The sequence below is a fragment of the Mesoplodon densirostris genome, chromosome 10 (assembly GCF_025265405.1).
Source record: "Mesoplodon densirostris isolate mMesDen1 chromosome 10, mMesDen1 primary haplotype, whole genome shotgun sequence".
Classification (NCBI taxonomy): Eukaryota; Metazoa; Chordata; class Mammalia; order Artiodactyla; family Ziphiidae; genus Mesoplodon; species Mesoplodon densirostris.
In genome coordinates, this window is record NC_082670.1 from 17,185,629 (window position 1) to 17,208,941 (window position 23,313).

Below are 23,313 nucleotides of genomic sequence, written 5' to 3' on the forward strand. Positions count from 1 at the left end.
CATTTTCACAATGTTGATTTTTCCAGTCCAGGAACATGGTGTATCTCTCCATCTTTTTGTATCATCTTTAATTTCTTTCATCAGTGTCTTACAGTTTTCTGCATACAGCTCTTTTGTCATCTTAGGTAGGTTTTCTCCTAGGTATTTATTCTTTTTGTTGCAGTGGTAAATTGGAGTGTTTCCTTAATTTCTCTTTCAGATTTTTCATCATTAGTGTATAGGAATGCAAGAGATTTCTGTGCATTAATTTTGTATCCTGCAACTTTACCCAATTCATTGATTAGCTCTAGTAGTTTTCTGATAGCATCTTTAGGATTCTCTATGTATAGTATCATGTCATCTGCAAACAGTGACAGTTTTATTTCTTCTTTTCTAATTGGGATTCCTTTTAGTTCTTTTTCTTCTCTGATTGCTGTGGTGAAACTTCCAAAACTATGTTGAATAATAGTGGTGAGAGTGGGCAACCTTGTCTTGTTCCTGATCTTAGTGGAAATGGTTTCTGTTTTTCACCATTGAGAATGATGTTGGGGCCTCCCTGGTGGCGCAGTGGTTAAGAGTCCGCCTGCCGATGCAGGGGATACGGGTTCGTGCCCCGGTCTGGGAGGATCCCATATGCCGCGGAGCGGCTGGGCCCGTGAGCCATGGCCGCTGGGCCTGCGCATCCGGAGCCTGTGCTCCACAACGGGAGAGGCCACAACAGTGAGAGGCCCGCATACCGCAAAAAGAAAAAAAAAAAAAAAAAAAGAATGATGTTGGCTGTGGGTTTGTCATATATGGCCTTTATTATGTTGAGGTAAGTTCCCACTGTGCCTATTTTCTAGGGAGTTTTTTTCATATATGGGTGTTGAATTTTGTCTAAAGCTTTTTTTGCATCTCTTGAAATTACCATATGGTTTTTCTCCTTCAGTTTGTTAATATGGTGTATCACATTGATTGATTTGCTTATATTGAAGAATCCTTGCATTCCTGGGATAAACCCCACTTGATCATGGTGTATGATCCTTTTAATATGCTGTTGCATTCTCTTTGCTAGTATTTTGTTGAGGAGTTTTAGATCTATGCTTATCAGTGATATTGGCCTGTAGTTTTCTTTGTTTGTGACATCTTTTTCTGGTTCTGGTATGAGGGTGATCGTGGCCTCATAGAATGAGTTTGGAAATGTTCCTCCCTCTGCTATATTTTGGAAGAGTTTGAGAAGGATAGGCGTTAGCTGTTCTCTATATGTTTGATAGAATTTGCCTGTGAAGTTGCCTGTGAAGCCCTCTGGTCCTGGGCTTTTGTTTGTTGGAAGATTTTTTTTTTTTTTTTTTTGCGGTATGTGGGCCTCTCTCACTGTTGTGGTCTCTCCCATTGTGGAGCACAGGCTCCGGACGAGAGGCTCAGCAGCCAAGGCTCACGGGGCCAGCCGCTCTGCGGCATGTGGGCTCCTCCTAGACCGGGGCATGAACCCGTGTCCCCTGCATCGGCAGGCGGACTCTCAACCACTGTGCCGCTAGGGAAGCCCCTGTTGGAATATTTTTAATCACAGTCTCAATTTCCGTGCTTGTGACTGGTCTGTTTATATTTCTGTTTCTTCCTGGTTCAGTCTCAGAAGGTTGTGCTTTTCTAAGAATTTGTCCATTTCTTCCATGTTGTCCATTTTATTGGCATATAGTTGCTTGTAGTAATCTCTCCTGATCCTTTGTATTTCTGCAGTGTCAGTTGTTACTTCTTTTTCATTTCTAATTCTATTGATTTGAGTCTTGTCCCTTTTTTTCTTGCTGAGTCTGGCTAATGCTTTATCAATTTTGTTTATCTTCTCAAAGCACCAGCTTTTAGTTTTATTGATCTTTGCTACTGTTTCCCTCATTTCTTCTTCATTTATTTCAGATCTGATCTTTATGATTTCTTTCCTTCTGCTAACTTAGGGGTTTTTTGGTTCTTCTTTCTCTAATTGCTTTAGGTGTAAGGTTAAGTTGTTTATTTGAGATGTTTCTTGTTTCTTGAGGTAGTATTGTATTGCTCTGACCTTCCCTCTTAGAGCTGCTTTTGCTGCATCCCATAGGTTTTGGGCCATCGTGTTTTCATTGTCCTTTGTTAATAGGTATTTTTTGATTTCCTCTTTAATTTCTTCAGTGACCACTTGGTTATTTAGTAGCATATAATTTAGCCTCCATATGTTTTGTTTTTTACAGTTTTTTTTTCCCTGTAATTGATATCTAGGCTTATATAGCATTGTGGTCATAAAAGATACTTGATATGATTTCAATTTTCTTAAATTTATCGAGGCTTGATTTGTGACCCATGATATGATATATCCTGGAGAATGTTCTATGAGCACTTGAGAAGAAAGTGTATTCTCTTGTTTTTGGATGAAATGTCCTATAAATATCAATTAAATCCATATTGTTTAATGTGTCATTTAAAGCCTGTGTTTCCTTATTTATTTTCATTTTGGTAGATCTGTCCATTGTTGAAAGTGGGGTGTTAAAGTCCCCTACTATGATTGTGTTACAGTTGTTAGCATTTGCCTTATGTATTGAGGTGCTCCTATATTGGGTGCATAAATATTTACAATTGTTACATCTTCTTCCTGGATTGATACCTTGATCATTATGTAGTGTCCTCCTTTGTCTCTTGAAATAGTGTTTATTTTAAAGTCTGTTTTGTCTGATATGAGAATTGCTACTCCAGCTTTCTTTTGGTTTCCATTTGTGTGGAATATCTTTTTCCATCCCCTCGCTTTCAGTCTGTATGTGTCCCTACGTCTCAATTGGGTCTCTTGTAGACAGCGTATATACAGGTCTTGTTTTTTTATCCATTCAGCCAGTCTCTGTCTTTTGGTTGGAGCATTTAATCCATTTACATTTAAGGTAATTATCCATATGTATGTTCCTATTACCATTTTCTTAATTGTTTGGGGCTTGTTATTGTAGGTGTTTTCCTTCTCTTGTGTTTCCTGCCTAGGGAAGCTCCTTTAGCATTTGTTGTAGCTGGTTTGGTGGTGCTGAATTCTCTTAGCTTTTGCTCTCTGTAAAGGTTTTAATTTTTCCATCGAATCTGAATGAGATCCTTGCTGGGTAGAGTAATCTTGGTTGTAGGTTTTTCCCTTTCATCACTTTAAATATGTCCTGCCACTCCCTTCTGGCTTGCAGAGTTTCTGCTGAAAGATCAGCTGTTAACATTATGGGGATTCCCTTGTGTGTTATTTGTTGCTTTTCCCTTGCTGCTTTCAATATTTTTTCTTTGTATTTAATTTTTGATAGTTTGATTAATATGTGTCTTGGCATGTTTCTCCTTGGATTTAACTTGTGTTGGACTTTCTGAGCTTCCTGGACTTGATTGACTGTTTCCTTTCCCGTATTAGGGAAGTTTTCAACTATAATCTCTTCAAATATTTTCTTAGTCCCTTTCTTTTTCTCTTCTTCTGGGACCCCTATAATTAGAATGTTTGTGCATTTAATGTTGTCCCAGAGGTCTCTGAGACTGTCTTCAATTCTTTTCATTCTTTTTTCTTTATTCTGCTCTGCAGTATTTATTTCCAGTATTTTATCTTCCAGGTCACTTATCCATTCTTCTGCCTCAGTTATTCCGCTACTGCTTCCTTCTAGAGAATTTTTCATTGCATTTATTGTGTTGGTCATCATTGTGTGTTTGCTGTTTCGTTCTTCTAGGTCCTTGTTAACGTTTCTTGTATTTTCTCCATTCCATTTCCAAGATTTTGGATCATCTTTACTATCATTACTCTGAATTCTTTTTCAGGTAGACTGCCCATTTCTTCTTCATTTGTTTGGTCTGGTGGGTTTTTACCTTGCTCCTTCATCTGCTGTGTGTTTCTCTGTCTTCTCATTTTGCTTAACTTACTGTGTTTGGGGTCTCCTTTTCACAGGCTGCAGGTTTGTAGTTCTCGTTCTTTTTGGTGTCTGCCCCCAGTGGGTAAGGTTGGTTCAGTTAGTTGTATAGGCTTCCTGGTGGGGGGGGACTGGTGCCTGTGTTTGGGTGAATGAGGCTGGATCTTGCCTTTCTGGTAGGCAGGACCGCGTCTGGTGGTGTGTTTTGGGGTGTTTGTGCCCTTATTATGATTTTAGGCAGCCTCTCTGCTAATGGGTTCCTTTGTGTGCCTGTCTTGCTCGTTGTTTGGCACATGGTGTCCAGCACTGTAGCTTGCTGGTTGTTGAGTGGATCTGGATCTTAGCATTGAGTTGGAGATCTCTGGGAGAGCTCTCGCTGATTGATATTACATGTGGCCGGGGTGTCTCTGATGGTCCACTGTCCTGAACTCGGCTCTCTCACCTCAGAGGCTCAGGCCTGACCAAGGCTGTGTCCACCACACAACTTTTGGCAAGTCTGAGGTCTTCTGCCAGCGTTCAGTAGGTCTTCTGTAGTTGTTCCAATGTAGATGTATTTTTGATGTATTTTTGGGGACTAAGCTGATCTCCACGTCTTACCTCTTTACCATCTTGAAGGTCCTCTCTCTTCACACTATTCAGTTTTGAAATGTTCCATACTCACAGATCAATCAAGGAAAAGCTTAAGGGCAGATTTAGGGAAATCTTCCATTACTCTGGTTGCTAGAGGATCCACATTTCATCTGGAAAGGACATAAATCTGGCAGTCTCACTGCAGGCCTAGCCTATGCACCTGTTTTTCCTTTGTGCTTAGTCTGTTTCATTTGCTCATAGCGGGCCCTCTGCAGAGGCCTTACCCCTGGCCCTTGAGAGCAGAGATCCTCGTGAAACGTGAGCCGACACCTGAGCTTGGTACGTGCGCTGAAGCTCCTCACAGAACCCTCAACTCAAGATGGTGGCGGGCCGTGTGCAGAGACACTGTGTATGCATGGAATTCACTTTTGAGAAAGTCCTTTAGGACCAGAAAACGTTAATCATAAAAATATTCTCTTCTTGTGAAGATTTAAGTTTTATTTGTTCTTCATTCTGTAGTTGAGTTCAGTGGCCAAAATACACAAAATCTTTTGGCTTCTTTAATTTTCTTTACCCTTTAAACTATTCTGTAGCTCTTTAAGTTTGTCATGGAATCTAGATAAATTTCTGTCCATCAGCATGATCAGCTCATATTAGTCTTTTCTGAGAACAGGTCCTGCATTACAGGTATCTGTCTATTCTTTCCTCTTCCTACTTCCTTTTATATCTGTACTATTTGGTCTGCTGGGAGTTGAGCCTCTTGTGCTTTCTTTTAATAATAAGGTAACATCTCTCCCCACATCCTACTGAAATACCAGAGAGTCCTTTCACAGACACAGCCATCTGTATTCTCTCTAGGAGTGTTTAAAAAACCCGTATATGGAGTAGGACACACTGGTATTAAGAGGATAAACTTAATCTGTTGCATTGAGGCGTATTGCAGATTTTGGAGCCTGGGGAGTCAGATACCTTGTTTTCAGAAAGCGTGTCATCATTTTGTGGTGTTTAATTTGTTTTTAGACTTCCATTATTTCCAAATTCTTATGGAAGTATGGAAATAAGCAATTTTTATCTGATTATGACCTTTGAAAAGAAATAAACAGGTTGTTTTTATTTATCAGCAATGTTATCAATTTATGCCAACAACAGTTTTTCTGAGTATGACTGTCAGGATGTCAGATGTCAGGATGCTCTGGAAATACTGTCTCTTTGTTAACTCTTATTATTCAAGCACTAAAAAAAATCATTTTAAAGTTTAATTGATTTATGGGTAATTGGTCCATCTGAACCTACGTGTAAGCGGAAAGTCTTACTTCTAAGTAAAAGATGGTTTTTATTCACTTGCCATGCTATCCAACAATCACTATAGGATAATAAGGAACTTTGAGTAAGATTGCTTAGAAGTTAAGATGCTATGCAACAAACTTTACAACATTCAAGCTACCTTTTCATATTTTCCAAAGAAAATTCATTTTGATATTTCCTTATTGCCTAATGCAGAACCTTGTACACTGCTGTGTACACTCCGTGTGTGTGTGTATGCATGTGCATACATGTATGTTTATATATACCTTTGTGGGGACAAGGAAGAGGTGCTTGTCAAATGTTAGCTAAATTAAACTTAATTAGTCATTTGTACTGAACGCAATCATATTAAATTGATTCATGGAACCAAAGTCTGTTGAGTGCTTCCTATGTGCTAAGCACTATAATAGGTCCTAGGCATATGTGTATTAGGAAGATTTTTGCATCTCTGCCCAGAATATGCTTGCATCCTATCAGGCGACACAAACAATTAAACCAATAATTATAACACACTGTATTACAGAATTTTGTGCAAGATGCTTGGAAGCAGAGGAGAGGAGCATCTGAATTAGTCTGGTTGGTCAGGAAAGTTTCCTGGAAGAGGTATTCATTATGCAAGAAGAGTGAAAGGCATTTTAGGCAGAGGGAACAGCAAATGACGAAGCATAGAGTTCTGACTATGGTGTCGTCCAGTGTTGGGTTTGCCTGCAGTAGTGGTTGTGTTGTGAGAATGTAAGGGAGAACGTTCTTGATCTTAGAAGCTATATGCTGACATATTTAGAGGTAAAGTGCCCTAATGTCTGCAACTAATTCTCAGATGGTTCAGGAAAAAAAACAAACTTGTATTTGTGGATGTGGAGAGAGGGCTCACACATGTGACAAAATATTATTCCTGGGTTTAGGTGAAAGAGGTACAGGGATTTGTTGTACTATTCTTGAAACTTTTCTTGAAATTTAGCACTGTTCAAATAAAAAGGGGAGGGCTTCCCTGGTGGCACAGTGGTTACGAATCCGCCTGCTAATGCAGGGGACACAGGTTCGAGCCCTGGTCCGGGAAGATCCCACATACCATGGAGCACCTAAGCCCGTGCGCCACAACCACTGAGCCTGTGCTCTGGAGCCCACGAGCCACAACTGCTGAAGCCCATGTGCCACAGCTACTGAAGCCCATGCACCTAGAGCCTGTGCTCCGCAACAAGAGAAGTCACCACAATGAGAAGCCCGCACACCGCAACGAAGAGTAGCCCCTGCTCACCGCAACTAGAGAAAGCCCGAGTGCAGCAACGAAGACCCAACGCAGCCAAAAATAAATAAATAAATAAATAAATAAATAAATAAATAAATAAATATTAAAAGGAAAGAAAACCCTTCAGGTCACTAATAAACTTTTTTCAAAAGTTTAAAAAAGTAGTATAAGCATGATGTAATTGAAGAATTACCTAATTAATAACTGTCTTCTATGGTGGCCTATTAATTGGGTATTTATCAGTGATAGATCATTATTCTATAAAAGATAGCCTTGACTGGATCTGCTGTGATGCTATCTTTAATAAAATTGTTATTTAAGTCCTTTTTTACCAAAATGGGAAACATAAGACCATTGAGTATCTAATAACAGGATCAGAAGGGACCAAAGGAGTTATATTGTCTAATTCACTATTAAATGAATAAGCTAAGGGCTTCCCTGGTGGCGCAGTGGTTGAGAGTCCGCCTGCCAATGCAGGGGACACGGGTTCGTGCCCCGGTCCGGGAAAATCCCACATGCCGCGGAGCGGCTGGGCCCGTGAGCCATGGCCACTGAGCCTGCGCATCCGGAGCCTGTGCTCCGCAACGGGAGAGGCCACAGCAGTGAGAGGCCTGCGTACTGCAAAAAAAAAAAAAAAAAAAAAAAGAATAAGCTAAATAGGTAGAAGGCTGCCTGTGTATATTATTACTTAGAAACATTGCCATTGAAGAAATTTCCATGACCTTTCAAATGCTTAAACAGAGGGTCATATTCATTTGTGAATTGTCTAAGATTATTTTTTAAGAAGAAAGAGCCCATAAAAATCTAGTTAATATACACTGTGACCCTTAAAAGAGAGAATGGGGAATTAAGAGCAGACAATGTAATGCATATTAAATAAACATTACAGATAATGTATAATTCATGTTCCTATTGGCCATAGAAGAAAATGGATAATGAGAGCTGGGATGGATGGTGGTGAAAGACTAGGGGATGGAATTGTGGGAGGAGGGAAAGGCAAGGCTAGTAATGGAGAGCACAAGATAGAGGAAGAGAGAGAACACATCTTCTGAGGAAGAAAGATATAGCAGACTTTGAGGTGATTTTTTTTTTATTGAAGTATATTTGGTTTACAATGTTATGTTAGTTTCTGGTATATAGCAAAGTAATTCGGTTATACATATATATGTGTGAGAGTGTATGTGTGTGTATATTCTTTTTTCATATTCTTTTCCATTATGGTTTAATTATGGGATATTGAATATAGTTCCCTGTGCTATACAGTAAGACCTGGTTGTTTATCTATTTTATATATAGTAGTTTGATTCTGCTAATCCCAAACTCCTATTTTATCCCTCCCCACTGCCTTTCCCCTTTGGTAACCATAAGTTTGTTTTCTCTGTCTGTGAGTCTGTTTTCTGTTTTATAAATAAGTTCATTTGTGTCATATTTTAGATTTCACATATAAGTGCTATCATATGGTATTTGTCTGACTTACTTCACTTAGTATGATCATCTCTGGGTCCATCCATGCTGCTGCAAATGGTATTATTTAACTCTTTTTTCATGGCTGAGTAATATTCCATTGTGTATGTGTATGTACCACATCTTATCCATTTATCTGTCGAACATTTAGATTGCTTCCATGTCTTGGCTATTGTAAATAGTGCTGCTATGAACATAGGGGTGCATGTATCTTTGAATTATAGTTTTCTCTGGATATACATCCAGGAGTGGGATTGCTGGGACATATGGCAACTCTATTTTTAGTTTTTTGAGAAACCTCCATACTGTTTTCCATAGTGGCTGTACCAGTTTACATTCCCACCAACAGGGTAGGAGGATTCCCTTTTCTCCACATGAGGTGATTTTTTAAATAATTATGTTTAATTGATGTAGATTTTCTTACCATCTAGTGTTTTTTAACTACTGATCCAATTAATCACTGTTTACAGTTTTTATATTTTTATAATCTCTGTTTTTAGAGACTCTACTCATGGAATAATTGAAACAATTTATTATGATGGAAATTTTCCCCAGTGATAAAGCAAAAGCTACCAGAGAAATATCACTTCTCTGACCAGATAAAATCAATCTTCACCCATATTTTAATTTGTTACAATGAAGCTCATGCACAGGAAGAGTTATAATGAGTCATAATCTTTTGAACTTGAGTTTTGGCAAAGTTTGGTTTTTCAGAAAGGATTTTCTTTGTTGTGAGACTATTTTACTGAGAATATGATCTTTCTTTTATTATTAACCTTTTATGTCTTCTTTATGTTTTCCATCCTCTGTCATCTCAAATTACTATGAAGCAGAGATCAGAATGCAGCTGTTGTAGCTGCTCTCTATTCAGGGAAAAGTAGTGTTAGAACTGTAGGCTGATCTGTAATTACTTGGGTAAAATGATAATGAATTCCAATAACTTAACTTTTTGAAGCATTTTCCTTTATAAGATGTATTTCATTTCTTCCTAGTGTTTGCTTTTTTTTTTAACCAAAATTAACACAACAAAAGGATGATAGATGATCTTATGAGCCTAATGTTCATTAGAAAAGTCAGATACACTGAATAATTTAAGGAACATGAACAAAAGTCAGGTAGATGAACAATTTTAGGAAAAAGTAAGATTCCTCCTTGGATGTTTAAAAAAAGCCTCATTCCTGTCTCCTGAATTTCTCCCCACCACTTTCTTTTTTTGCATGTATTTATTACAGGCATGGGAGTTTTTAATGGGCATTCACTTCTCTTATCTCAATTCTTCCTGCCTGCTTCTCCTTTTTATTTTCATGTGTTTGTTTTTCTGGCATGTATTAGTCAAAATCCATGTTACAGTGTAGATGGGGGTCTATCTCATTGGGGTTGACATCATACCCACGACAAGCCAGTTCAGTTCGCCCTTGATCTTGGTTTCTAAGGCTGTGTTCTCCAGTACCCATCCGCCTCCACATCACCACTGATAGGGATGTATATGAAGTTCCCAGGATGTCTGTCAAGTGTCCCCTCACCGGCGCCTGAGTAATAGCCAATCTTAGATCTCAGAAGTTTAATGATGAATCCATATCCGTCATAAGCTGGAAGAGCTGCAGGGCACATAGTAGGTAAGGGCTTAATAAATGTTTGATGGATGAATAAGGAAATGAATGTACAGTGGAATGTAGCTCATAACTGAAGTCCTTAAGGAATGAAGCTGTTTAGGCAAGCACTTCTGTCCATAAGCATAGCCAGTTAAGGGTGCAGCTCAAAGCATGCATGTGTGTCCCAATATCCATTAGTGATTACAGACTGCAGCCTTCGGTTTCCCTGGTGAATTCATATGCAAGCTGACCTGACAGGCACTGCTTGCGCTATGAATAATCACAGGACTTCGGGATTCCACACTGAGCTTCCCCTTTACTATGAAACGGCTTTCTGTGGCCTAACTGTGGGAGGGATCAGCTCTCATTAGAATGAATGCTTGAAATATAACCTTACAACCCTGAACTTTCTCACGTTAAGAGCAAAATCATCTTTGACAAATTTTTGGATTGAATTGGCAAGGCACAGTTCCTCTCAAGTCCAAGGATTTCACCTTTTGCACATGCTTTCTTATTTCATTGTGTTTTAAACCAGGTTGCTATTATAGAGAGCATTTTAGCAGCCTTGATCTTGGAGACATCAAGACCATTATTCCTGTTGTTGCTGATGTAGTGTTACAGCTGCTTCCTCTTCATGTGATTTAATTTGAAGTTTCAGCCCACCAGGGGGCTGCTGGTCCCCACCTATGCAGCTTGAAGAGCTGGATGCTGTTTTCTGCATGGCTGTTATTCCCATTCCTATTCATAGCGATTTTTCCCCTTCTATATTCATCTAGCAACAGCAAGGCACTGTTCCAAGAACTCGCTCTCTCTACATAAGGCGTAACATGGAACCATTTGGATGGAAAAATTATAAATTAAAATTATTCTGTTCATTTTAAAATATTCATATTGTGTTGCTCAGATGCCAGTAACTGGAAAATCATGGATAATGTCCTGTTTTTATAACCTCTTTCAGAGTGTTTTAAAATCCACTTATGTTGTTACTTAGCCATCTCTTTCCTGGAGTGGATTTTGTGATAAGATTTTTTAAAAAAAGGTTGTATGAGTCCAGTGTCTGATGGCATATGTAATATTAAAATACAGATAATACCACTAATTGCAACCAGTTTTTTTCAATAGAAAAATATTTACTCCATGTACAGAGAATATTTATAAAACTACAGAGCTACAAAGGTAGCCTGTGGAAATGCCAGATTATTTACTTTGAGGATAGAACTTTTTATTAAATGATTAAAACTAAGCAAAGGTTTATTAATTTCTGAAACTACATATTTAAATTAAGAAATCCCATATATTCATAACATTATTGATTTCAAATACTAAAAACATCTCTAACTTTTAAAATGGAGCTGTTTTTTGATGTCTCCTGTTCTTTAATTTTGGGAAACTAATTTTATTTCTATCCTTGTATTTTCCATGTTGTCTGGGTGTGGGTGAGGACGTGCTTGTCTCAGAAAGATAGTAAAGTGGGGAAAAGTGAACATGTTTTTATGGAGGTTGGCTAGTTTGTTGATAAAGTAAATATATCTCTTCTTCTAAAGGAAAGAATAGTGACTGGAGATGTTAGCTTCATGTATTGATATATTTTCTACCTCTGTGGAACATGTTAAAGAGAGTGAAGATCTTTCCTTTTTGCTTCTTTGTTCTGTAAGTTTTAAGTTCACATTCACATAGAAGCTATGTGTTCTATTTGTTGTCTCTCTTGGCTAGGAATATTTAAATGTATTTTTGAAATTATTCTGTTCTGTCAACTAAAGACAATTTAAAATTTTAATTTTAAGACTCTTCCTAGAAACTTCTCCTTTTGGTTCAGGCTGTCTTCTTTGTTTGTGTGCCTTGTGTGTGTGTTGAGGTTCTTCAGAAGCAACAAATCACGTTAGCATGAACAAATTTCACAGGCCCATTTCACTGTTTATTTTAGCCTTGTGAATCATTTGGCCTTTTAAAACAGGCTAATCCTTTAATTGAATATGCCTTCAGAAAGATTCTGTGTGCCCTGAAAACTTGGGTGGCTCTTGCTAACTCTGCTTTATTTATTTTAAGTAATACTAGGTGATCCAGAAGTATTTCCTTTCAATTTCTGGAAGAATGTTATTGCAGGCCGGTAATATTGGAAGTCAGGATTCTTTATAACAACAACAACATGGAAACATAGATACATTTTTATAAAGTCTGATTGATGGAAAATAGGATTTAACCTGTTCTATTTTTAGTAAACAGCTTTTTCAACACAGATGCTTAGTTTATACAGCAGCCAACTTCTTTGAATGCAGCAATATAATGCACTCTGTTCTTAATTGAATTAAGAAAACAAATTAGCATGGTTACTACAGGAGAAATGGGTACCTCATAATTAATAATTTGTGAATCAAATTTTAACAACATTTGACATTTTCCTTGGGTCGGTGACAGACTGATTAGTGAGTTAACTGCTGATAGTACCTATTTTGTGGAGTGACTGTTTCAGTTCCGGGGCTTTTGCTATTCAATAAACTAGGTATTGTCTGTGATGGGACTAAAGCTTTAGTCTTGATCAAAGTGCATTGGAGGAAGCATGGTTGAACTGATTGGCTGTGAATGTTAATCACTCCATAGGACGCACTGATAATTTACAGCATTGTTGTAACTCTCTGATGTTCATAAAATGAACTTAATGACCCAGTGCCACCATGGGATAAGCTGCTTTTTCTCTGCAATTGAATACCCAGGCTGCCTGCATATCAGTGTTGAGAAATACTGCATTAAAAAGAGTGAGCAGCTGTATGATGAAGGAAACGGCTCTGCAATAGATTTGTTAATTATCTCCTTTGATTCACAGAGGGTGTTTGTGAAATATGGTTGACCAGTGAAGACACAGGGGCTTATGGCAGAGATATTGGCACCAGTCTTCCCGCACTGCTGTGGAAACTGGTTGAAGTGATTCCTGAGGGAGCAATGCTGAGGCTTGGCATGACAAATCCGCCCTATATTTTAGAGCATCTGGAGGTAAGGAAAAGCACCCCATTTCCATGCTGACACAGAGACGAACCAATCCAGACAACGTGGCAGCCTCAGCACCATCACATGAGTTTCACTTAAAACCACTTTCACCTTTTTTTTTTGTGGTCCCACGTTACCGAGAATGAATCGGGAATTTCAAGTCCCTTCTTTGTCAGTCTGCACATCTTGTTTCTGCTTCCTCACCATTAATTAGTGTTGCCTAGATTTTCCAGTATTTGCCATCTTGTCCCAGTTCTGTTTCTTCCTTACAGCCCTTCAGTTTTCCAAGGCATACATTTGCCTCAGTGCCTCTGTCTATAACCCTTGTCTATTTCAGGACTGCTACCACGTTGCATTGATTTTGCAGCCAACTGTGAACATTGCATTATCTGAACGACTGTTAGCCCTACCAATAAGGATACTGTGCAGTGGAGTTTAAGGGTGTTTTAAATTTGATTCTTTTGTCTGGCGATAGGGGAAAAATGAAATCAAGGAGACGTAGAGCTTTGTAGTCTTCCCCTTGATTCTCTTGTGGTCACTATGAAAAAAGGAGTTATGATAATGCAAGATCCCTGGTTTGGGGTTTTTTTTGTGTTTTTTTTGTTTTGTTTTTTTGCGGTACGAGGGCCTCTCACCTTTGTGGCCTCTCCCGTTGCGGAGCACAGGCTCCGGACGCGCAGGCCCAGCGGCCATGGCTCACAGGCCCAGCCACTCCACGCCATGTGGGATCTTCCCGGACCGGGGCACAAACCCGCGTCCCCTGCATCAGCAGGCAGACTCTCAACCACTGGGCCACCAGGGAAGCCCCCCTGGTTTTGTTTTTATAACTTGCGTGGATGAACAGAGTGCCTACCCTCAAGTAACTTACTATTAAACTAGGAAAATGGACGTGTGTACCAGTAACTGTGGTACTTGATGACAAATGGTACAATAAATATGAGCAAAGAATATGGACAAGGGAACAACCATGTAAATGAAAAAGTACATGCTGGGATCCATGATTATTATTTGAGAAATAAGATTATGCTATTAAGTCCATAGTTAAGAATAAGAAATCTAATAAGTGCTGTTGGAGAGTCATGTGCAAAGTATAGAAACAACTCACTTACGTTTTTATCAGTTGTGTTCTTTGCAGTTAGTTTGTACAGAAAAATGACATTTCAGAATTCTAAAAGCAAGTATAGTGGCTGAAATTTAATGTGAATGAATATTCAAAGATTATTTCTGTTGATTTGATTTGAGGCCTATACTTGTTGAGGTTGTTGTTGAAAAGCCACCCTGCTATCAGCAACCTATTTTAGAAATTCTGAAAACAGAGTGGATTGCAATCTGATCGTTAATTATAAATATCTAATGAAGAAATTTAGCGATTTCAATTTTGTTATTCACATTTTCCCAACCAGATCTTTTTAGTAAAGGTGTGTGATTTATATGTTAACTTTGGTACTTTGGACAGTGTGTGACTATTATGATTTGCTATTTAAAAGTAAGCCACAGGCATGTCAGTTTTTACTTAACCCTTTGACGTGGCACTTGAAAAAGCAAGTGATTCTCTGTAAAAATCAAATGTGCTAAGAGCTAATGTGCTAATAAATGTGCTAATAGCAGTCTTGCTATGTTTGCAGTAAATGTGAGGCATCCATCATGAAGATCAGGAGATGTGCTGGATATATGGTGGGTAGGAAGAGAAGTAAGCCCTGCCAATATATAGCTGATAACACCCCAGTTTCTTTGGATTTAAAAAACTTATCAGGGCTTCCCTGGTGGCGCAGTGGTTGGGAGTCCGCCTGCCGATGCAGGGGACACGGGTTCGTGCCCCGGTCCGGGAAGATCCCACATGCCGCGGAGCGGCTGGGCCCGTGAGCCATGACCGCTGAGCCTGCGCGTCCGGAGCCTGTGCTCCGCAACGGGAGAGGCCGCAACGGTGAGAGGCCCGCATACCGCAAAAAAAAAAAAAAAAAAAAAAAAAAATCTTATCAAATTTCAAGAGAACGTTAGTAGCTAGAGTCAGAGCAGTTCAGGTGGGGCTACAGTCAGAGAAGTTCAGGTGGGGAGTAAACACAAGGGGAAAAAAAATCACGTATTGGCTCTGTGATGAGAAACCTAACATCTCTTGGAATAAACTCAACCCTTTAATTAATTGCAAGATTGCAGAAACCAGTGTCGCGTTTATAGCAAACCCTAATGCTCAGCATCTAAAATAGTGCTAGAGTTGTTGACCTCCGAATAGATGCTCCAGAAGAGCTGCTAAAAATCAACAGAGGACGGTAAATGTAGCGTTACGCTTTACCTGGAAGAACACAAGTGTTTAGTTCATAGATTGTAGTTAGAGTGATAACAAGTTACAATTGTCATAAAATTACCTTTTAAAAAGTCTTGCTTTAAGATATCTATAACGTTGGCCTTCCCTCCTACATTCTCATCTTCCCAAGGCGAGGACCTTGTCATATCTATGCGTTGATCTACCCCACCCACTAGTGGCTCAATAAATGAATGAATAAAAGATGAATAAAGGAAGAGCCTTTTTCATAAAATAAGTTGTAGAGCCCATTCTATCATCTTGAACTTCGAAGTCGTCTGGCCAGAAGAGGCAGCACAAGATGACAAAGTAAATGAGCTTCAAGGGTGAGAGCTTGTCCCAGAGAAAGCCACCCATTCCCCTCCACTTGATATGCAGGGAGTAATTCCATCCTGTGGTTCCACAGCAAAGGAGAGAGCGGTCCAGAGGAAATAGGGCCAAAGGAGACAAACAAACAAAGATGTGCTAGAACGAGAAAACCCAGGTATCTGGAAGCAAGAGCTTTTCAAGTCTTCCTCTGTCACTTTGACAAGACCTGCACACCTTGGTGGTGGTTCTCATCCTCCTCTGAGTGGCAGAGCTTCAAGCTCGCAGTGTCCTACAAACACATCCTTCTGTAACAGAAAAGGTATCTGAGCTCCACAGGCATCACTGGCTTCTAAGAGTGAAAAAGGACATTAGGGAAGGGAGCCAACCCCGTGGAGCCTAACCCTGCACCCACAATGCATCGTATTTCCCCATTTTCCTCTCACTAATCTGAGACTGCTCTGAAGAAATTACTTGACTTACCTAAAGTGCTGAAGAAAATTCATCAATAAGAAAAAAAAAGAAGCGGGAAAAGCTGAAAATGGGGGAAAAAAATAACACCAGTGAATGACAGGTGATGATTTTTTTTTTTAACTGCCGGGATAGAAGGAAGCCACTCTTGAAAAAGTACTCTGATGGTTTAATACACTTACGGTGAGGGTTTCTGGCAAATTGTATTGGTAGGACCCAGCCTTTTTGTGTTTCTGGAAGATGCTTCACGCTACAGACTTTAATTATAGAACACTTCACGGGGCTGTTTTCCTTCCTCTTGGTTATGTTCACTTCACATTCACCTGACTCTTGAGATTTTTCTCTTAAACTCTTTTACCAGTTTTTTTTTAATTGCACAGTTTAAAGGGGAAATCATTTAAAGGAAAATACCAAAGTTTCTATCATTATTTAAATGTATGGTGTGGAAAAATAGGTCTGTTGAAAATACATTTTATTAAATCTTCCAAGGGACAGAAGATATCACACTTAACGTAGGATGCATGTCTAACTTTTAATTGAGAGTCTGACATTATGTGTGGCACTTTATATGGTAGATATTGAATAAATGTGTAATGAATAAAAGGAAAGGAGGGAGAATTCTTAATCCCTAACAGGCAAAGTCAAGTATCTAATTGGAATACCTACAAACCCTATTTTTAACTTGTTACTGCCCTAAAAAACCATATGGGATTCATTTTAAATGATGACATAAGTGTCAAAGATATCTCAAACATATCTATATATATGTATACCATATATATATGGTGGGAAAACACCCTGGAATTGAAGAAACATAATTATAAGCTTATGTAATACTTATTAAATTTGGATATGAGGTAGAAACAATAGATAAAACAGTAGATTAAAATATGTTTTACCTCATCTTAGATCTGTAATACCACTTCATTACCCATAGAATAAAGATGAGCTCTTTATCATGACATACAGGGTCCTTAAGATGCTTCCCCCACTACATCCCTGTTTGCTCTTCCCTTTGCTACCCTTATGAGGCCTCCTGTGTCGCCTGTATTTTTTTTTAACCATTTTATACTCCTGCTATTTTTACTTTAACTTTTTCCCATTTCATACTCACCACATGATGACAGTTGTTAGTATTGAGTTAATCAGATACACTAATATTTGCTACTATTGGGTTGGCCAAAATGTCCATTCGGGCTTTTGCGTTAAAAAAACGGGTTCTTAATGGAAATACATATGTTGACTAATACATACGTTGACTAATATATTGCCCCTATAGTGGCAAATAAGAGATATTTTCCCTCTATGTTTGCTTTCCTGTTATTATTGCTAAGATAAGAACACTGGCATATTCCTGTTTAATGAACTCTGACCTTCTAGGTGGAGCAGCTTGTGAATTGGATTACTCTTGAAACTGCATTGCTTAGTTTTGCCCTCTGCGTTGTAGGTAACCCACAGCTAAGGTATTAATTCAGAGTGAACATAACACATAGGAACCCAGCTAGGTGTCATGTGGCCAGTGACAGTGATGCGATGGCTCCTGGTACCTGGGCCCCAGAAGACACTGGTGACATTATTCAACACTGCTTAAGAATAATCATAATAACATCAGTGCAATTTCTTGGGCGTTTATTATTTTCTTGAAACCATACTGCTTGCTATACACATATTATCTCTTTTCCTTCTTACAGTAAGCTAGCTATATAGATAACATCATCCTTATTTTATTTATTGAGAAGCCAAGTCTTAGAAAGCTTTAATAATTGACCAGATTAGTAGCTGAACGGGTTTCTAATCTTGTCTGACTCTAAAATGCTCTCTGCTATACTGCATCTCCCATAAAGCCTGCTCAGATATTTCCCAGATTCCTTCCATGCTTTGTCAGACTCTGTCCAGCCTATCTCTGTGGGCACTCATCATGGTGCATCATTACTTATTTACACGTAAATCCAACAAAACTGTTATCATCTTTAGGAAGAGGCTGTATTGTTTGTCTTTGCATTTCAGTGCCTGTGATGACATGCACTTAATAAATGTGTATGGAATGATGTGATGGCTCTAAGTTTAGCTGTTCTTTGACTGCATGTCTTATACATATTGAGGTGCCTTCATATCTGGGCTGAGCATCTAGTTTTGGAAGAGTTTGTGGATGGTTGTCATATGTGTTTCTCACTTATGAGTCACACTTTTGTGAAGAATTACTAGATGGTGGAGGAGAACCCATCTAAGGGATATGCTTTATTATTTGCCCTGCTAAAATATTGTAGTGACAGATAGTATCTTTAGAACTACCTAGAGCAAATGAGCTCATTATATGATTATTGAATTTGTAGGTTATCTAGGCTTTTAGCTTCTTTCTTCTCCTTCCTGCTTCTTAGCTTTCACTGCCTTTTCTAGTCTCCATCAGAGAAGTCAGCAGTGGATGGTTAAGGAGGAGAAATTAAAATCAGGCAGTTTGTCTTGTTTTTCATTTTATGGGTTGGCTGGTAGGGAAAAGATATTAAAGCTGTTGACCAGAAAGGGATATGGGAATTATCTGTGGATTTTATTTATCTAAGCTATTCTGGTTCTCCTTGTGTTATGAATAATTTAAAATAACTGTTATCTTCCTTGAAAATGCCTTGTATGTCTTAAAGTCATATCAGAATTTTAGTGCATCACTTACAGCCTGGAACAGAGAGGGCAAGTTGATTAATTTGGAGTGCAAATGCTTGTTTTTAAAGACTTTTCCTACATTCAAATTATAAATAAAGCAAATTGGTTATTTTAAAATTTCTATTACTCTGTAAAATATTGCTGAGAATATTGACACTCATATTCACATTGATATGCTACATTTTATTCAGCTTGAATTAAAATGTATAAGTTCTTTAAAGATTTATATTTAGTATATTTCTGTTACTTATATTATATGTGTTACATTGTGTAAGGTTAATCATAGTGGTATTTTAAATGTTCCATCTGTTTTTGGTTGAGAAATCTTTTAGTTACTACCAGTCAGTTTCCTGCTACCCTTGATTTTTGTATATTTACTTCTATTTAAATGACCTTATGTTCCAATCTAATAGTACATTTAGCAAAATTAATTTATCCAGTAAGACAGTAGGTATATGTCAAGGACTTTTGCTGCATGGTAATTTATGAACATTAATAGTATGTTTGGCTTGGCAGACTTCTGAAAAATGCCTCATAGTTTCAAAATAATAGAAAACACAATACCTGCTGTGCTTATGTTTCATCAAAGCAATACAGAATTTCCAAATTGAAGTCAACAGTTCACATGGGTCTTTAAACTTTTTTTTCCTTAAGGGTTATACTTTCCAGAATAATAGAAAAATATGCAAATGGATTTTGTGCTGTTGTATACAAACTCTTTCACCCTTTTGATGAATAGAAGGACATGCTCAGTGATTCGTTTTGAGCAAGGAAATGGAAAGGAAAAATCCTTTATTTCTGCCATCAACGTACTGTAGCTTTTGGAACTTGTCAGTGTGGTACGTGTGACTGTTGGTACCCCGTTTCTTACTGATTAGAATCATCAGCACTTTACTTCATTCTTAACCTGGCACTTGTGAATAGATTTCAAGAGGTCAGAGAAACCTGTAAAACCGGAGACCAAAGTTTGTGCCTATCTGAAAATTTAGGGGGAGGAAACCATCAAATATTAAACGGATTCAGGGCTTCCCTGGTGGCGCAGTGGTTGAGAGTCCGCCTGCCGATACAGGGGACACGGGTTCGTGCCCCGGTCTGGGAGGATCCCACGTGCCGCAGAGCGGCTGGGCCCGTGAGCCATGGCCGCTGAGCCTGCGTGTCCGGAGCCTGTGCTCCACCACGGGAGAGGCCACGAGAGTGAGAGGCCCGCGTACCGCAAAAAAAAAAAAAAGGATTCATATACTTAATAAAAATCTTATCAGGCCTAATTATGAGAGCTGAGAGCAGCCCCCCTGGAAAGGAATGGGGGTTATGCCCCAGCCCTATGTGCCGAATGACTTGACTCCTTGTGATAAACCGTGATACTCCACATAAGCACGATTGTGGGCTCTACCCCACATTCCACCTCTGCTCGTCCTTGGAGGGATCTGGATCTGAGCATCAGCAAAGCTCCAGTCTGGCCCTTCGACCAAAACATTTGTATCTCTGAGCCTACTTGTATCTTACCCAATTCCATCCTGTGATCCTCACTTGTTCCCTCTTCAGGCTTCAGCTCCTAACCCCAGCCCTGCCCAAGAAGCCTCAGCTTTTCTTTTTTTTTTTCTTTTCTTTTTTTTTTTTGTGGTACACGGGCCTCTCACTGCTGTGGCTTCTCCCGTTGCGGAGCACAGGCTCTGGACGCGCAGGCTCAGCGGCCATGGCTCACGGGCCCAGCCGCTCCGCGGCATGTGGGATCCTCCCGGACAGGGGCACGAACCCGTGTCCCCTGCATCGGCAGGCGGACTCTCAACCACTGTGCCACCAGGGAAGCCTGCCTCAGCTTTTCTTGAACTCAGCAGCTCCTCAGAAAAACTTCCATAGCTTCTTGCTTACGACTACTGAGCTTCAGTTTGTAATGTTCTGTCTGGGTGATTAAGCCTCAGGGTAACATGCAGGCCAGAGGACCCAGAAGAGAAATGAGCTCTTAAATAGATAGACTTGATCTCAACAAATAAGCCTTTGTTGCTCTCCTCACAGCCACAGACTCATCAGTTTCATCAGGAATTTTATTTTATGCTTATCATCTCAGGTATGTTTTCGGGGGAAAATGGACTATTTTGTGCCTGAATGTTTCTCATGTCGAAAATATTGGGTTTCTCTGTCTTTGGGGGGAGAACAATGGAAAATGCCTTGTTTTAAGATTCTGTTTATATGGCCAGCAATAATTTATACAGAGACCCACCCTGTGGGCCTCCCTGCTGCCCTCAGTTACAATTTCTGAATTACCAGATAGCATGGATGGGAGTCTAGATACAGCAGAGGAATATAAATAGTCAAATTGGCTTTGGTTATCGTAATATGATTTAATCCACTTTGTGATAAAAAGTATCTGAACTTTGCAACCACTAATATCATCATTTTATCTCTTGCCATTGGCCTAAGTTTATTGCCAGTGAAATCCAGAGACATACTGATATTCATTGCCAAAAGAGATGATCATTTTCCTGAAAGGAAAAGAATGTAGGGACATAGGGATAAGATATGGGTCAAGATGATAAGTAAAAAGGCCTCAGCAAATGCTTTATAAAGAAACTGGTGTCATAGTCAAACATCTGGAGCCACGTCTGTTTGTGTGTGTGCATGCGCACGCATGCGTGTGTGTATATATATATATTGAGTTGGCCAAAAGGTTCATTTAGTTTTTTTCTGTAAGAAAAAAACTTGGCTCTAGTAGCACTTAGTTTTCTTTAACTTCATCCTAAACAATTTTGTTAGATTGTATGTGACAGCTGTCATATCAGCGTGCATTTTAAAAAAGACATCAAAATTGGTGAATTTTAAAAAATTTATCTTTTGGCTGCATTGGGTCTTTGTTACTGCATGCAGGATTACTCTAGTTGCAGCGAGCGGGGTCTATTCTTCATTGCGATGCACAGGCTTCTCATTGTGGTAGCTTCTCTTGTTGCAGAGCACGGGCTGTAGGTGCGCGGGCTTCAGTAGTTGTGGCACGCAGACTCAGTATTTGTGGCTCGTGGGCTCTAGAGTGCAGGCTCAGTAGTTGTGGCGCACGGGCTTAGTTGCTCCACAGCATGTGGGATCTTCCCAGACCAGGGCTCAGACCCGTGTCCCCTGCATTGGCAGCCGGATTCTTAACCACTGCGCCACCAGGGAAGTCCGAAATTGGTGAATTTTTGTGTAGCCATTTTAATATTGAGGATGGAAGAAAAAAGTAACATTTTCGGCATATTATGCTTTATTATTTCAAGAAAGGTGAAAATGAAATCAAAACGCAAAAAAAGATTTGTGCAATGTATGGAGAAGGTGTTGTGACTGATTGAATGTGTCAAAAGTGGTTTGCAAAGTTTCATGCTGGAGGTTTCTTGCTGGATGATGCTCCACAGTCGGGTAGACCAGTTGAAGTTGATAGCGATCAAATCAAGGCATTAATTGAGAACAATCAGTGTTATACCATGTGGGAGATAGCCGACATACTCAAAAATATCCAAATCAAGTGGTGAAAATCATTTGCACCAGCTTGGTTATGTGAATCGCTTTGATGTTTTGGTTCCACGTAAGTTAAGCGAAAAAAACCTTCTTGACCGTATTTCTGCATGCATTCTCTATTTAAATGTAATGAAAACGTTCTGTTTTTAAAACAAATTGTGATGGGCGATGAAAAGTGGATACTGTACAATAGTGTGGAACGGAAGAGATCATGGGGCAAGTGAAATGAACCACCACCAACCACACCGAAGGCCGGTCTTCATCCAACAAGGGTAATGTTGTGTATATGGTGGGATTGGTAGGGAAGTCCTCTATTTTGAGCTCCTTCTGGAAAACCAAACAATTAATTCCAACAAGTACTGCTCCCAGTTAGACCAACTGAAAGCAGCATTTGACGAAAAGCTTCCAGAATTAGTCAACAGAACATGCATAACCTTCCATCAGGATAACGCAAGACCACATGTTTCTTTGATGACCAGGCAAAAACTGTTACAGCTTGGCTGGGAAGTTCTGATTCATCTGCCGTATTCACCAGACACAGCACCTTCAGATTTCCATTTATTTAGGTCTTTACAAAATTCTCTTAATGGAAAAAAAATTCAATTCCCTGGAAGACTGTAAGAGGCACCTGGAACAGTTCTTTGCTCAAAAAGATAAAAAGTTTTGGGAAGATGGAATTATGAAGGTGCCTGAGAAATGGCAGAAGGTAGTGGAACAAAAGGGTGAATACATTGTTCAATAAAGTTCTTGGTGAAAATGAAAAATGTCTTTTATTTTTACTTAAAAACTGAAGGTACTTTTTGGCCAACCCAAAAAAGCAGAACACTTTAATATTTCAGAATTGTAAATATAATTCTAGGATACTAGAAGCCTGCAAATTTACAAATTTTGATTGTGGCATACAAAATATTCCCGTTTCATCTTTTAGTATTCTAGTGTACATTTCAGTTTCTAAAGGAGGGCATTAGATATGTGATGGTTTAATATGCATCTTAAAAGGCGTTTCACATTGCTGTTTTCCCTGGATCCTTAATTTCACAGGAGTAGCTAAGAAGACTTCCATGTCACCTGTCGAAATTAGTATCGTTCAAACTCCACAATACGCCATCTGTG

General features: G+C 39.2%; 1 protein-coding gene across 5 annotated transcripts in view; it reads left to right on the top strand.

The window, feature by feature from the left end:
- Nucleotides 1–23,313, top strand: part of CDKAL1 (CDK5 regulatory subunit associated protein 1 like 1) — a 657,744-nt gene that overhangs the window by 369,221 nt on the left and 265,210 nt on the right. For all 5 annotated transcript variants that reach the window (XM_060109792.1, XM_060109791.1, XM_060109795.1 and 2 more), the window contains one exon: nt 12,829–12,995. In XM_060109792.1, coding sequence (XP_059965775.1) covers nt 12,829–12,995 — 167 coding nt within the window. The remainder of the gene's footprint in view (nt 1–12,828; nt 12,996–23,313) is intronic.